General features: G+C 35.7%; 1 protein-coding gene across 2 annotated transcripts; it reads right to left on the reverse strand.

Moving 5' to 3' along the window:
• Positions 1 to 202: 202 nt before the first annotated feature.
• LOC100775539 (ubiquitin carboxyl-terminal hydrolase 25) lies at positions 203 to 13081 on the reverse strand. 2 transcript variants are annotated; one of them, XM_014779059.3, is made up of 9 exons: positions 12635 to 13081; positions 12076 to 12541; positions 11674 to 11749; positions 11485 to 11577; positions 4837 to 4923; positions 3958 to 4730; positions 3151 to 3276; positions 830 to 970; positions 203 to 728 (listed from the first exon to the last, which is right to left on the reverse strand). In XM_014779059.3, the coding sequence occupies exons 1-8, from the start codon at positions 12813 to 12815 to the stop codon at positions 847 to 849; spliced, it is 1926 nt and encodes a 641-aa protein (XP_014634545.1). In that variant the 5' UTR covers positions 12816 to 13081; the 3' UTR covers positions 203 to 728; positions 830 to 846. The 2 variants fall into 2 exon arrangements, with proteins under 2 accessions (XP_014634545.1, XP_003531525.1); XM_003531477.5 differs by having other exon boundaries at positions 837 to 970; positions 12635 to 13080.
• Positions 13082 to 16518: the final 3437 nt, after the last annotated feature.

Below are 16518 nucleotides of genomic sequence, written 5' to 3' on the forward strand. Positions count from 1 at the left end.
ACTCATCATCTATTAAAGCATTTATTTCAAGTCCCGTATACCAAACAAGTGAAAATCCATTATAGACGCACATAATGATATAGAATTTAATGTCACTATCATTTTGTCTACCAAAATATTGAACAATATAGAATTTCTAAATTTTAACCATCTTGAAAGCTATTTTTTAACCATGTTACTTAGTTGCCGATGTGTATCAAAATTTACTTATAAATCTCACAAATTTCAGGATCTTGTCCTCTCGGGCAAAACGTTTACATAGCGAATGAATTTTTAAGAACTACAGACACTGTTAATAGGGTGTAGTGTATCCACAAGTCATGCACAGCCTCATCTTCGCTGCAAAATTTGTTGAGCAATTTTATAGAAAATTAAGATTTTGCTTCAGTACATCGCTAAAATATAAGATTGTACAGAATGAATAGAATTCCTGGCAAGCTCTCCTCAAGATGCAATAGAACTTTATAGCCTCCATGAAGAAAGAAAACTGGCCTGACATGAAATCTGAACTTCTATCTCAAATATGAATGAAGCACCTAGAAGCATAACAAAGCCATGCTTCAATGATAACAAGTCTCCTCATTCTCCTGCTATTATCGCCAGCCTCAAAGAGTTAGAGTATGTAACAAACCCAAACTGAGCATCCCAGCAAGGGTGCCACCATCACTACAATAATTAGTAATACAGAGTATTCACACCACGCCTCGCTAGCACGACAGATCGACATTCTGCAACATTTTGAAAATGAAATAGAAACTCAGTATAAAATCACTTAATAGACTTAAAGGCTTATAGAACTGCAAATCTGTAGAATAAAATAATAGATCACCTCATACCATGCTCTGATCAAGGTCCTGAAAATTGTATTTTTTCTTGGCTAAATGATTGGAGTCGTTGAATCATATCCTGTTTCAATGACTCGGGAATCTTGGATATGAAAGCTCCCTGCGCATCTCCTATTAACAACTTCCTGCATCACATGTAGTGCAGATCCAGGGATTATAACCAGCAAGTCAAATCACAATCATCGTCGTCCATAAATTAAGAAATGTGAAAGGGAACTTTCAGTGCATAGTTGTTAAATAATTAAAGAAATAAAACTATGTACCCCACAGAAATAAATAAATAGCTCTAAGAAACCATTTATAAAACTAAAACTAGGATTTCATTGACCCTTGGTTTTTCTTCCTTTTTCCAATTTTAAGAATTGAGACTGTACTGCACTGAGGCAAATTGGAAAAAACTGGGTTGTCGAGGCAAAGCCACATGATGAACTACTTAATATTATCATCATCAACTTCAAAAAGACAACCTTAAACGAACGTACAATCACTTCAAAAAACAAAGGAAAACAAATCACAAGCCTCTGCCCACATACTCAATAGGTACTACATATGCTATGGCTAAATACAAAAGATTAGTCTATGCTCAGGCATTTGGCATTTTTTTATTGCAAGTATAGACGAAGCATATGGGCATGCAGCATGCACATATAATGAGCATGCAAACAGCCTATAAAACTAACAGCATAAAATGTCAAGTGTGGAAAATGGCTTACCATTGAATAATATCAGTACACTACATATTAGTGTTGAAATGATGTTTTTAGGTATTGAAGGATGAAATTGAGAAAATAGATACTTTGAGTAATATTTTCTTGAGTATTGTGATGTATTGCAATGTGACACAAACCAATAAAAACATTAACCCTTATTTATACTAAATACTAAGGATTAAGGCTTTGTTTGGCCCAGCTTCATACTAAATAGAGACTTTGAAAAATGTTTTATTGAGTATTCTGTTGACTTGAGATGCAATGTGTGGGGGAACTGGGCAGCATAAACAAGTCCTTAAGAGGATGAATAATGATAAAGTTGTTGTTCCTAACATATTTCTATTGAACTTTGGGAATGAGTAAGAAAACAAGGTATTATTTGGTTTACTAAGCTATTTAATGAGATTTTGAAATATAAGAAAATGCAAAATGAATCGAGGAGTAAACTAGAAAGGGATAAAACTTATGAACTATGCTGTGAAATTAAGGGAAAAGGTGATTGAGCATAGATTAAGAGTAGAGACTATGGTAGCAAAGAATCTATTTGGTTTTATGTCAGGTGGGTTAACAATAGAAGGCTATTTATCTTCCACTAGGGCTGATGGAAAGGTACTGAAACAAAAAAAAAAATGCTTTTGAAGTATTATTATAAGATTATAATCCTAACGAAATAAGGAAACAAATTGTGAGATAAGGAAATGAGAAAACTAATTCTTAAAGGTAATCTAAGATATTCTAACATATAAATGATATAATCACGATGCCATTGGATAATTTTAATATATTCTTACATAGAAGTTGCTGCTATCAAGAGCTCCCAATGGAAATGGAGAAAAGAAAAGGATGATTGTATTTATTGACTAAAATTCAACAAAACAAGGAGAGAAACTCCCGTCCTAGGGAGTCCCCTTTTATAACTGAGCACTTGCTTGGTTCACAAAATACAATTTCCTAAATGCCCCCTTCCTACCCTTATTTCGCCCCTTTATCTAATGATCCTCCGGTAACTAGCTGCCTTAACTGTTCCTATCTGCATTGACTCCTCTTCATCCTTGCACCTTTAGTCCCAACAAAAAAAAAAAAAACTGATGTACCCCAGTGCCCAAGGGCTCCTTGCTATGCGAAGGTACGAGGGAAGATCATTGTACGCAATCTTACCCTTGCATACGCAAAAGAGGCTGCATCCAAATTCAAGCCCATGACTACCAATCACCAAGGCACAACTTTACCATTGTGCCAAGGCTCGCCCTCCCTTTTGTCCCAACAAATGCTAAAAAATTCCAATCTTCACAATCACTTAACCAGACATGCCAAGTTGCCAACAGCATTATTCTAAGCCACGTTTCCTCTAGCATCACACTTTTCTAAAGCTTCATCATAATAAATATAAACTTGATTATAGAAACCTATATCCCTCCACCTGGCTGGCATCTATAGTCACAGTTGGAAATCAATCTCTTAAATCTTATGTACTTAAAAGGCAATGTAATAGTTAAAACAGTATATGATAATATTCACAAAATTGTGGAACAGACATGTTTGTGTGTAATATTAATGGCTGTGCATAAAGCACTGCAGAATATGATCAACCTTACCTTATTTCATCTCCATTTGTCAAATTTCCAGCTTCTTGTGCACGTAACTTCTTTGAACGCATAAATTCGTAGACCTTATCAGTCCAGCCAATTGACCTCAAAACTGACTTTGCCTCTTTCCCAAGACTGAGCAATATTTTGAAAACATAATATCAGAATCAAGCATATAAAGAATATTTTAGAAACAAAACAGTATCCAAATCAGACAAAAAATATTTTAGAATGTAAAGCTGTATAACTAATTGTCAAAGAAAATAGGTAAATAAATGTTAACGAGTGAGTAAACAAGTTTGGGAATGACCAATCACAATCATGAAGATTTCAGTATAGTATAAATCAAGAAGACTAGTATCCTGAAAAAAATTAACAAGATCAATATATTTTTTGCATTTGAGATATTGAAGATAGAAGGAAAGGGAGATAAATTACCAAATGAAGAAAAATATAGTGGAACGTCCATTATTAATTGCACAATGTTTCTTTCAAATTGGAATGCTATGTGATTTGGATACCAAAAGAAATGAATCAAATTTTTGTATTCCCTTCCTCACCAATTAGGTTATCCAAACAATAACAACTACAAATATCAAAGTCTAGTAAAACTGAAAGATTTCATAAACAAAAAATTTCAAGCATTAACACAAAACACGAACAGAAGTATAAGATGCTACATTTCAATGTATATATCAGAAAACATAAAGCATAGCTAGGTGACATTTAAAAAAACATAAATAAATAAATAAATGTTTACGCATAATTTGTATGAAAAAAAAAAAAAAAAGAGATTGAATTTCAGTAATGTCTTACATGTCCTTCAGTTCTTGAACTCTTGCTTGAGACTGACCATCATGTGCAAGTAAAATGCATGGGTCCCCCTGTAGTTTTCTCTTATTCCCCAATATTGTAGGTTTGTTGTTGAGGCCATTGCTTTCTTGCTTAAAATTGTCAGGCACTCTACCTGCTATTATCCTGCTTCTGTCAGTATCTTCCTTGAGATCTGACTTTACAGAATGAATATCAACTGTCTGATTACCAGTGTGTCCATTTGAAACTGTTGACTCCTTTCTTTTCAATTTGTCAACAGAAACTTTATTTTCGTCAATGCCATTCCTGGTGGGTAATGAAGAATCTTCCTTACCATTCTCCAAAGAAGCTGAATCTTTCACATGCCCATTTACTGCTGAAGGCTGATTCCTACAAACATCAACTTTCCCATTCACACTCACAGGAGCAGAATTTCTTTTAGAAGAAGAGCTTCCATTAATGTCAAACTTCACTCGTGAGCTGGAAGGTGCTTTAGCAGTCTTAGAAACTCTTGGTATATCCTTCCAAGAAGATAGCTCAGAATTCGATTTTGCATGCACTGCTTTTGGTGGTACACCAACCTTTGGGCATTCAGATGTTTGGCTCCCATTGGAATGAGGCTTTACACCATTTGAAGCAAGAGAATTACTACTTGACACTGGCCTTTGGTTAGTTCGCGAGAAAAAAAGAATGTAAACCTTTTCTGACAAAACTTCCTGAAGGGTTGCAACAGTTACACAAGAATCATCACAGCAATACCACCGACCCATTGCATCCTGTGAACAGAATAGGAAATTAGATTCTGGGCACAATTAGAAGTTATTTAGGAATCAATGTATCAGCTACATAATTTGGGTACATATGAACTATAAATTAACAAACCTTTATATAAGCATAGTAGTGACCAGATTCGGGGGAGTAGCCTGAATGCACAATAGTGCCAAAGAGCTTATATTCCGGTTGGGGATCCTGCATAAAGATAACTGTTAGAAAGGAAGCTAAAGATAATATTAAAATGGAAGACTTAGGTAATATTGGTCACATTACACCATTCTTACAAGATGTCAGTGTAGGCTGGAAAAAATATTGAACCATTATTGGCCTTCACTAAGCAGTTTATGCTTTTTATTGCGAGTGGCACATTAATAAATAGTATTTTAGCATCTTTGAAGTTTCACCATTTAGTTCAGAGTCCTAAACTAGCCACCCCTTTTGCAGTTAAATATTACCACAATGTATGAGTTTTATATTCAATGGATATTGGATAGTTCAATTCCCATACTCCATCACAAAATTTGTCAAAAGCTTTTCTATCACACAAGTAATTTCAGCTTTTTTATACCATAACTTCCATATGAACTAGAACGGAACAAAGAAAAACAAATTTGGTTAAGTTTAAAGAATATTCAGAATAGTTGATGTTGAATGTTTGTATAGTTTTGTGTAAGGTCGCTATTAGTTTCAGCTTTATTCAGAGGACAGCTGAACCTTGTCATTGTGCACAGCTGTCCTCTCCTCTCTCTCCCTCTCTCTCTCTGTACTCTATATATATGTGTATTGAAAGCAATGGAAAAGGTGTGGTGTGTGTGTGAATTTTCCCACACAAATCAAATTTCAAGTTGGCATCAGAGCGGGTTCTTTGGCCGCCGCCGCCAAATTCACCGGCGAGTTCGGGGTTGGGTGTGCCTTGAGAAGCATGACACAACCCTGCAGATCACGTGGCCAGCAACCTAGCCACGTGCCGCCACCAGCTCGCGCCCATTCTGGCGCGTGAAGCCCACGTGCCGCCATCCGGTCACCGGAATCTCGCCGGACTAGTCTCAAGCGCCGCGTCATGATCTTTTGGGCACGTTTCAGCCTCTGTTTCAGCGTTTGCTCGTCAAGTCGTGCTTCCTCTTCTTCTACTTTGTTAGGGTTTTGCTTTTTTGGTCAAAAATGGCTTCTTCCAGTCCTATTTCCTTATTCTCTGGAACTCTCACCATTACTACTGCAAAACTCAACTGGAAAAACTACTTGTCTTGGTCTGCTTCAGTGGAGTTGTGATTTTTCGGCCAAGGATATCATGACCACTTGGAGAAGGAAGTTGGTGCTGTCCCAAACGACAAGAGAGCTGAGTGAGAGAAGCTTGATTTTCAATTGTGTGTTGTGCTATGGCAATCAAAACATGTTGTTCCTTTTGGAAGAATGCCTAAGAGATATTTGCCAACGACATTCAAAGCCTGTTTGATGCAACCCAGAAAGTTGCTCTTCTCAAACAAACCAGCCATGATATGATTGCACATGTAGGTAAAGCTAGAGCGGCAATGGAAGAACTGAAAAGGTTTCTTACAGCTAAATCTTTGGAGGAAGTAAATAGGAAGCTGGATAAGTTTTACATGGTTCTTATCTTGAGAAGTCTACATTCAGATTTTGATCATGTTCGTGATCAAGTTCTTGCAGGTGACCAAGTTCCGTCAATGGACTCCCTCATAATAGACTTCTTCGTGTACCTCAGGTGTTGAAAGATGAACATTTAGCTTAAGTTGGGGAAACATCAGCCATGGCTGCATCTTGTGGAAGAAGAGGAGGTCGCAACAATAGAGGAGGCCGTGGTGGAAAGAGTGGACGTCCTCAAAGCACATATTGCAAGAGGATAGGTCACACACAAGAAAACTGTTACTCCTTACATGATTTTCCTGACAAAGTAGCTCATGTTTCTAAAACAGAAAAATCAGAGTCTAAATTCTCTGATGAGGAGTATCAAGAATATTTGCAGCTCAAATCTGAAAAATCCAGCAACCAAGCACAATCTTCCTCTGTACCATGCGTTTCATCAGCGTGTATTTCTTAATCCATGGAAGGTCCTAGTCCTTAGATACTTGATTCAGGTGCCTCTAATCATATCTTTGGTAATAAATCATCCTTTTCATTCATGTCTTTTCCAAAAACTCCTCACTTTGTTACTGTAGCTAATGGGTCCAAAGTTGCATCTCAAGGAATTGGCCAAGTTTCTTTGTCTCCTTCATTAAAGTTGAATTTTGTATTATTTATTTCTCATTATTCCTACAACCTAATCTCTTTAAGTTAGCTGACCCGTTCGTTAAATTGTTCAGTAACCTTTAATGCTAATTCTTTTGTTATTTAGGAACATGGTACGGGTCGTCTGATTGGAGAAGGACGTGAATCACGAGGGCTCTACTACTTAGAATCCAACTTTCCTGTGTCCTGTTTTGCAACTTCAAAACCCAAGCTTTTACATGATCGTCCGGGTCATCCGAGTCTATCAAAGTTAAAAATGATGGTTCCTAATCTTAAGAATCTTCAAGTCTTAGAATGTGAGTCTTGTCAACTAGGAAAACATGTTAGATCATCATTTCCTCAAACTACACAAAGATGTAACTCAACTTTCTCTACCATTCATTCTGATATTTGGGGACCAAGTCGCGTCACATCTTTTGGTTTTAGATATTTTGTAACCTTTATTGATGAATTCTCTAGATGTACTTGGGTTTATCTAATGAAAGACAGATCTAAACTTTTGCCTATATTCATGTCTTTCTTTCATGAAATTGTGAACCAATTTGGAAAAACTATTAAGATTTTCATAAGTGATAATGCTAAAGAGTATTTTTCTCATGGCTTGTACTCATTTTTATCCTCAACAGGTATTTTACATCAGTTCACATGTCCTCATACACCACAACAAATGGCATAGCAGAGAGAAAGAATCGTCATCTCCTTGAAACTGCACATTCTCCAATGTTAAATTCCAATGTTCCTACACACCATTGGAGAGATGCAGTTCTTACTACTTGTTTCTTGATAAATAGAATGCCTTATTCTTCTCTTGAAAACCAAATCCCTCACTCCATTATATCATATTTCTCCTAGAGTGTTTGGTTGTACTTGTTTTGTTCATGATCTCTCCTGGTTTAGACAAACTCTCTGCTAAGGCCATTAAATGTGTCTTTTTGGGTTATTCAAAAGGGATACAAATGTTACTCTCCAACTACAAGACGATAATATATGTCTGCAGATGTAACATTTTTTTAGGACACACCCTTCTTCTCACCATCCATGGACTACCCTTCTTCTCTCCAACAGGTCCTTCCAGTCCCCTCTCCTTATCCTCTAGGTAATTCCAGTCAAAATGTCAGTGGAGTCCCATCTCCTCCACCAAGTTCTACGTTGCTCCTCCACCTCTTATTACATACCAACGCAGGACCCAGCAAGTTGATTCTACAGTGCCAAAGCCTTCTCCTCGTGATTCTCATCCTCCTCCAACAGATCCTCAAACCATGGATCCTTCCTCATCCACTTCTTCTCATCACTCTGATTCAGATTGGCCTATTGCTATCAGGAAAAATACTCGGTCTACTCGTAATCCTCATCCTATTTATAATTTCTTGAGTTATCATCGGTTGTCTCCTTCATATTTTTCTTTTGTTTTCTCATTGTCTTCTCTTACTATTCCTACCAATATTCATGAGGCACTTGCTCATCCTGGATGGCAACAGCCCATGATTGATGAAATACGGGCTCTTGAAAATAATGGTACTTGGGAGCTTATTCCTTTTCCTTCTGGCAAGAAAACTGTTGGTTGTAAGTGGGTCTATACTATTAAGGTTGGGCATAATGGTGGGGTTGATCGGCTCAAGGCTCGGTTGCTAGCTAAAGGATACACTCAAATTTATGGCCTTGATTATTGTGATACTTTTTCTCCTGTAGCTAAAATTACTATTGTTCGTTTGTTTCTTGCTATGGTTGTCATGCGTCGTTGGCCCCTCCATCAACTTAACATTAAAAATGTATGGTGATCTTGAGGAGGAAATTTATATGGAGCAACCACCTGGATTTGTTGCTCAGGGGGAGTATGGCCTTGTGTGCCAGCTACACCGGTCTCTCTATAGGTTGAAGCAATCTCCTCGAGCTTGGTTTGGCAAATTTAGTCATATTGTCCAACTTTTTGGGCTGAAACGAAGTGAAGCAGATCATTCTGTTTTTTATTGTCATACATCCCCTAGAAAGTGTGTTTATCTAATGGTCTATGTTGATGATATAGTGGTTATAGGAAATGATGCTACTAAGATTGCCAGCTAAAAGAGCACTTGTTCAGCCATTTCCAGACCAAAGACCTGGGATATTTGAAATACTTTCTTGGTATTGAGGTGGCTCAATTAGAAGATGGTGTTGTAATCTCACAGAGGAAGTATGCTCTTGATATACTGGAGGAAACAGACATACAAAATTGTAGACCTGTTGATAGTCCTATAGACCCAAATCTGAAGCTCATGGAAGATCAAAGTGAAATTTATCCTGATCCTAAGAGATATAGGAGACTTGTGGGGAAACTCATTTATCTCACCATTACAAGACCTGATATTTCTTTTGTTGTTGGGGTGGTTAGCCAATTTATGCAAAATCCTCATGTTGATCATTGGAATGCTGTCATGCGGATTCTTAGATATGTGAAGAAAGCTCCAGGACAAGGATTGTTGTATGAAGACAGGAGATCTACCTCTGGATATTGTGATGCGGATTGGGCTGGTTGTCCCATGGACAGGAGATCTACCTCTGGATAGTGTTTTCATTGGAAGAAATATTATCTCTTGGAAAAGCAAGAAGCAAACTGTTGTTACTCGATCCAGTGCAAAGGCCGAATATCGATTTATGGCTATGGTTACATGCGAACTTATGTGGATTAAACAATTTGTCCAAGAATTGAGATTTTGTAAAGTGGTGCAAATGAAGTTATACTGTGATAATCAAACAGCTCTTCACATTGCCTCAAATCCGATTTTTCATGAGAGGACTAAGCACATAGAGATTGATTGTCATTTCATTTGAGAGAAATTATTGTCCAAGGAGATTATCACTGAGTTCATTAATTCTAATGATCAGCCAGCAGATATTTTGACTAAGTCCTTAAGAGGAACTAGGATTCAATCTATATGTTCCAAGCTTGGTGCATATGATTTGTATGCTCCAGCTTGAGGGGGAGTGTTGAATGTTTGTATAGTTTTGTGTAGGGTCGCTATTAGTTTCAGCTTTATTCAGAGGACAGCTGAACCTTGTCATTGTGCACAGCTGTCCTCTCCTCTCTCTCCCTCTCTCTCTTTGTACTCTATATATATGTGTATGGAAAGCAATGAAAAAGGTGTGGTGTGTGTGAATTTTCCCACACAATTCAAATTTCAAGTGTTGACGTTATCAGTTTACAGAAAAGGAGTACAATAGAGTCCCTAGACTACGGTAAACAAGTACTACTAGATACAACAAAAGTCAGCTGTAAAGACTGAACAACAGACATAATAAAACTTTTCTAACAACAATTTTCATGGATTCCAATCCTCTATCATTAATTCTTTCCTTAGTTCATTTTCTGAATATTTAAGCAACATTATTAGTATTCACAACAAACTTCATACAGTCTTATCAAGTATACACCAGTAGCACCTAAAGTAGATGTCCAGGAAACATTTACTTGTCATATTATAATCTTCTAGCTATTAAAAGTGAATCTATCAGACTAAGCTGCTCATACAACAATAAATTTTGAAACCACAATTTACCCAAAGGTATTTCACAAACTGGGCTCAAACATCTGTCAACTATCACTCTATACGACTGACATATTAAGAAACATGTTTTATTAATCTCTCAAGAACAATGAGGGCATATCATCTCATTTGACAAGCTTCTTCACAAGCCAATCATTGTGTTTGTGTGTACCTATAAAAATGACGACAATGGACAGCCAAGTGCCAATTAATGTGCATTTTTAATATTGAGTTCCATTTCTGTGGTTTTGTTGCAATTTTTCTTTATTTGTTTTTCTTGTTGAGAATATCTTGCCCTCCTCTCTTTGATTCACTCTTCTTTCTTAATGAATAATAATAACAACAGTAAATTGGAGAGACATGAAATTGTAAGGTTGATCATGTGTGCTTAGTGAAACAAAATTAGCATAAATAAACATAGAAAATTATTGAAAGACTTTGATCGAGACTTTTCCCCCTCTGATTTTTTGGCTGAGTGAAGAAACAAAATTTGGGAGACCATTCACAAGTGTAAAGGAAGAACTAATCACAAATTTCTAGGTAGACCTTACACACTTTGAATCATGTCCTAGAAAGCATGAAATAACATTGCCTGGACTCAGACACGGGTATAGAGTAAATTTTAAAACTTATAAATACGATCCAACTATAGCACAATGTACAAAATTATTATAAAATCAACATAAAACCTAAAATTAAATTAAATGGGAAAAATAATTTTTAAGGTGAGCATGACACATGGCAGATGTAACAAAATGCTTTTATTTACATAATTATCACTATCGTGATATTTCCATCTGTATTAGTGTAAGATTATAAAATATAGTTAGGAGTATTGAAAGTGTCAAACAAGGATGCAGATACGATAAACACACGGCTACTATTTTGAAGTGCCTGTGCTTCCTAAACCATGCTGGTGTGCTCCTCCACATGAAAAAACACACACACCCCTTTGCAGTAGTAACTAGTTCAAAACAAGCCCAAAACATACCTGGCTTGCTTTGCACATGAAGCTAGAAAGCACCAAAACCTCTTCAAATGCAACAGCCTTGTCAATCTTGCCACCCAATATGCCCTCAAATCTCTACAATCCAAATTTCACCAACACACCATCATTCAAAAGTCCCAAGACTAATCCAAACAACCAAAGAAAAAAAATAGAAAAACTGATATAACCAACCTTTAGCTGTATCACAAGGATGTTAGGTGCTTGAAGTATGGACATCTGCTTCTTAGCGGCCACTAATTTCTTACAACTGAACAACAATCACCCACAGTTTCATCGTCTCAATAACTAAAACACACACACAAAAAAAAAAAAAAAAAAAAGAAATAGGACAACACTTAGATATATTTGAATAGGTGTTCTCCAATCAAAATTGGAGTTTCACCACAATAATTTGCATAATAAAGATTTGCAATAAACGATTATTCATATTAGCAAGGCGAAACCCCAATTCTGACCGGAGAACAATCCAAACAACACCTAACCTAAGGAATTGTATCTAAGTTTTGTCCGAACATTTAAAAATCGAAACGCATACACACACTTGCACACGCACTCAGTCAGTCGGTGACTCACCTATCACACTTGTACTTATTGTTGCCATCTAAAACCTCAGGCTGAAAGAACTTTTGCATGGAGTCTTTAAGCGAGTTACTATGGAAAACATCAAGACTAATATCCATTATCTCATCAACCTTATTCGACTCATATCCACAGCACAGACACTTCACCTGGCTCTGCAAGGCGCCACCGAAAATCTCCTTCACCACTGTACTGCCACCAGCTTCGTCGCCGCCGCCATTGGCCTCTGCGCCTTTGCGGCGGAGCTTCTTGAGGCGGAGGCAGGTGTTGTGGCAGGCGTCGATGACGTAGCGGAGGAACTCGTGCGCGTCCTCCTGGCGGCCGCAGCGGAAGTTCTCGGCGAAGATCCGGATGCAGCTCTGGATCTTGGACGGCGCGTCGTGCGTGAGATCCAATCGCAGCGACCGTGCAATCTGCTTCTCCAGTATGCAGAACGGACACGAAGACCCAGAAGAATCACCTGAATCGAAACAAGAGAATTATTAGGTCAGAAAACGCAGAAAATGAAGAAAAAATTTAAAGAAATTGAAATTGAGGTTAATTGATTGATTACAGAGAGAAGAGTGTTGGAGACGGAGGCAGAAATTGGCGAGAGGAGGAGTGTAGGTGAGGCACTGGAGGACGCTGTTGAGGTAGCACGAGTTGCCTAGGTTACGGAGCCCTAAGGGAGGACCGGTTCCGGTTTTGCGTTTCTGACTCAGGAGACTCGGCTGCCAAGTCATCTGCAGGGCCATCAACGACGCCGCACGCCGCCGCAACGAACCGCTGCATTGGCCGTCGATCGGGGACTCAACAACCCGGACCACCGCCGACGCCACCGCAATCGCATATCTCGACTGAGAGGTTCAGTTAGTTTTTTTTTCGTGTTTCCCTCTCTCTGCGGTTGGGGTGTGTGTTGCTCTGTTTTCTTTTTCTTTTTTCTTTTTATTTTCTTTAATTCTTCTAGCGACTTCTTGGTTGTTGGGGGAAAATAGAGGGAGTGGGAACTAAGGACGCAAAGAACTGCCTGCTAGTAGTACTAGTGGACAAAAAGTGAATGAATGAAAAATTCTTAAGTACTTTTTTATGGGAGGGAAAGAAATGGGTGAAAAATAGGGTAAATAGAAAAGAAATATATTAATGAAAATAAGTGAGGAATAAAGTGAGACAATTAACAAAATGGTCGGTTTATAAGAAAAAATAAATAAAGAAGAAATGGAGATGAGAAAGTCTTGAATTGTGAGGTAATTAACATGATATTGGATTTGTGTGTTTTTAAGGAAAAAAAGAGATTTGGTTTAAGCAAGAGGCACATGGGTTAAGGTTTAATCAAATAAGACAGAATGTTTAGAGACAATTTAACAAGGTGATAGATTTGTGTCTTTTCAAGGAACGACAGAGATTAGGTCGAAACAAGATACGCACGGATTATTGATTACAAGTTCATCCAACGATAGGAAATGTTGAAAACAATTAACAAGGTTGTGTGTTCTCAAGGAATGGTGAAGATTTGATCGAAACAAGAGACACACGAATTACGAGATCATCCAACGATAAGGGATGTAGGAGACAATTAACAAGGTTGATAGGTTTGTGTGTTTTTAAAAAATTAGTGGATATTTGGTCGAAACAAGAGGCATATAGATTATTGGTTCATCCAACAATGCAGGTTGCAAGTAGGTATCAGCTGGTACATGGTGTCGTGCAAAATTAATTATGCCATCATACGACATTGATTATGGGAGGAGCATTTTACATTTTTTTCCATTTGAGCATGAAATAAGTGGAAAATTAAATAAATCTAGAGGTATTTGGTTCAAGAAAAATAGAGAGGAAATAGGAATGAAACGATCTTAAATAGTAAGGTGATTAATGAGGTTGATGGATCTATGTGCTTTTAGGGAATGGTGAAGATTCGATCAAAACAAGAGACACATAGATTATGGGTTCATCAAACGATGTGAGATGCAAAGGATAATTAATTAGGTCAACTAATACGTGTGTTTTCAAAAAACGATTGAGATTTGATCAAAATAAGAGACACGCATATTGTGAGTTCATCCAACAATGGTTCCCTCCTATTTCCACCTCACCTCTTCATTTCTTTGTCTTCTCTTTCCTACCAAATACAACAATAATTATTTTAAAGCTAGTTCAAGGTAGATGATTATTATCGGGAGGTTCTTTATTTTATTTTATTTTCATATTTTTAAGTTGAGCTTGTTTTGTATGGTTTTTTATGTATTATTTTTTGTCATTTACATAAGAACCAAATAAAGATTGTTTTGTCCTTGTTATAAGAAACATATATTTTTTTAAAATCTAATAATTACTATTTTTATTTTATATACTTTTAATCTATTGTAAAGACTATTAATGAGACATTTTTTTTATTTTCATAAAAGTAGATTATTTATTAAGTTATTGTTAATATGAATGACGGTAGGGGTATGCAAAAATTGATCCGGCAAAAAAACTCAACCGAACTGGTTTAAACGTATTTGATTTTTAAATTGAATTTAAGAAATTGTTTTAAAAATTAGTCATGAGGTTGAACTGATTTTGAACTAGTTTTAAGAATCAAATAGATTTCGAATTAGTTTACAAGTTTTTTTCTTTAAAAAATAATTCAGTTATTAAGGGAATCGAGCTAATTTTAAAATCAATTTAGTTTGAACCGAACTTATTTGAAAAAATATTTCAATTTTATTTAAAAAAATCAATTTAGTTCAAAAATCAGCGCAACTCGAAAACTATTTGGTTCGAACTAATTTATATGAACACCCCTAAATGAATGAAAGGTCAAGGGTTCAATTTCCCCACTAACAAATAATGACTAATGTTTGTCAATAAAAAAATATGAATCAGTTCAATAAGAAAAAAACAATATAAATCAAAGTAATTGAAAAAATTATACATTAAACTACGAGTAATGTTGTATTAAGATTATTTTTAAAAATGTTCTATTAAGATTTAAAATCTAAATTGTAATAAATTAAAAATTAAAATTAAGAAATAATATTTAAAATAAATAAAATAGACAATATACAAATTGAAAAAGTTACATAAATAAAAATGAAAATTATCCTACATTTTCATTCAATAATGAATATTAATAGGTAAATGTTAACCAGTATCATAATTAAGAACATTAGTCAAGGAACAACAAAAATATTTTTATTAAGAAACGAAAAATTATATTATTTATAATACTTTTTATATTCTCTCATAATTTACATAAAAAATATTTTATTTATTTTAATTCTTTAATAATGTCTTAAAAGCATTTATAAAAAATACATATACTAGTAACACCGCTCCAACTGCCCCCAAAAGAACGGTCACAGATGTCATCACTTATCACTAGATAACCTGTATATGCTTAATGCTACTACTGTCTTTGTGTGGCCTTCAACCCTTAAAAAGTCAGTGATGTGGATAGTGGGAAGGGCTTGTTGTTATTGGTTGGTTCCTCTTTTTCCTTTTTATTCCTTGATCATTACTTCAATTTCTGTCTCTGGTGTGGCTCTGATTTTGATGGAAGGGAACTTGTGGTAATATGATTTCTCATAACATAAATTAAAACTTATTTTATTTAAAAATAATAAAAAAATTTGTAATTAAATAAATAAGAAAAAATAGTTTTATTAATTAAAATAATAGTTTTAAGATAAATAAAATAAATATATATTCTTAGGAAATAAAAATGAGATCTTATATATTCATTTGATAGAAGTAATATAAAGTTTTTTTATAATACAATAAAATAAAAAATAGAGTAAATACACGGGCTATAAATAGAAATATTTAGGTCAGTTTTACATCTACGGTATGTCTTTACGGTTATTCTTTTTCTCAAATTAATTTTTCCTTCTTTCTCCCAAAATCTATTTTTTTTTCGCAGACACTTAAACTTATCTTAGTAAAACTATAATCTTTGACTCATTAACCGTTGGATCGTTGTAAAATTTGAACAACTGGTTTGGAACTCATTTTAACGCATTCTCACTATTGGGATTTGCGAAATATTGTCTATAGTGAGAGAAATTTTCTTCGCACATAACTCTCTTTTTCTCACATACACCCAAACCTGTCTAAGTAAAACTACAATTTCGAACTCGTTAACCATTGTGTCATTGTAAAATTTGAACACCAAGTTCGAAACTTATTTTCACACATCCCCATTGTTGGGATTTGTGAAATAATGTTTGTGGTGAAATAAATGTCCATCGCACGAAGACAATAAAATGAAGCCTTCAATCTCTTCTCCTTCTCTTTGATGTTTGGAAACCCTAGTAGGACAACCAGAAGAAAAGCTTGAAAAATCTTAAGGAAATGCTAAAGACGCTGCTATCACTACCGGACTACACAGATGAACCCGCTTAAAGGTAAGCGATTAATTTATATCAATTGGGGTTATAATGAACATGTGTAGGGATCCTTAGAGAATTAAATTAT

The sequence above is a fragment of the Glycine max genome, chromosome 8 (assembly GCF_000004515.6).
Source record: "Glycine max cultivar Williams 82 chromosome 8, Glycine_max_v4.0, whole genome shotgun sequence".
Lineage (NCBI taxonomy): Eukaryota > Viridiplantae > Streptophyta > Magnoliopsida > Fabales > Fabaceae > Glycine > Glycine max.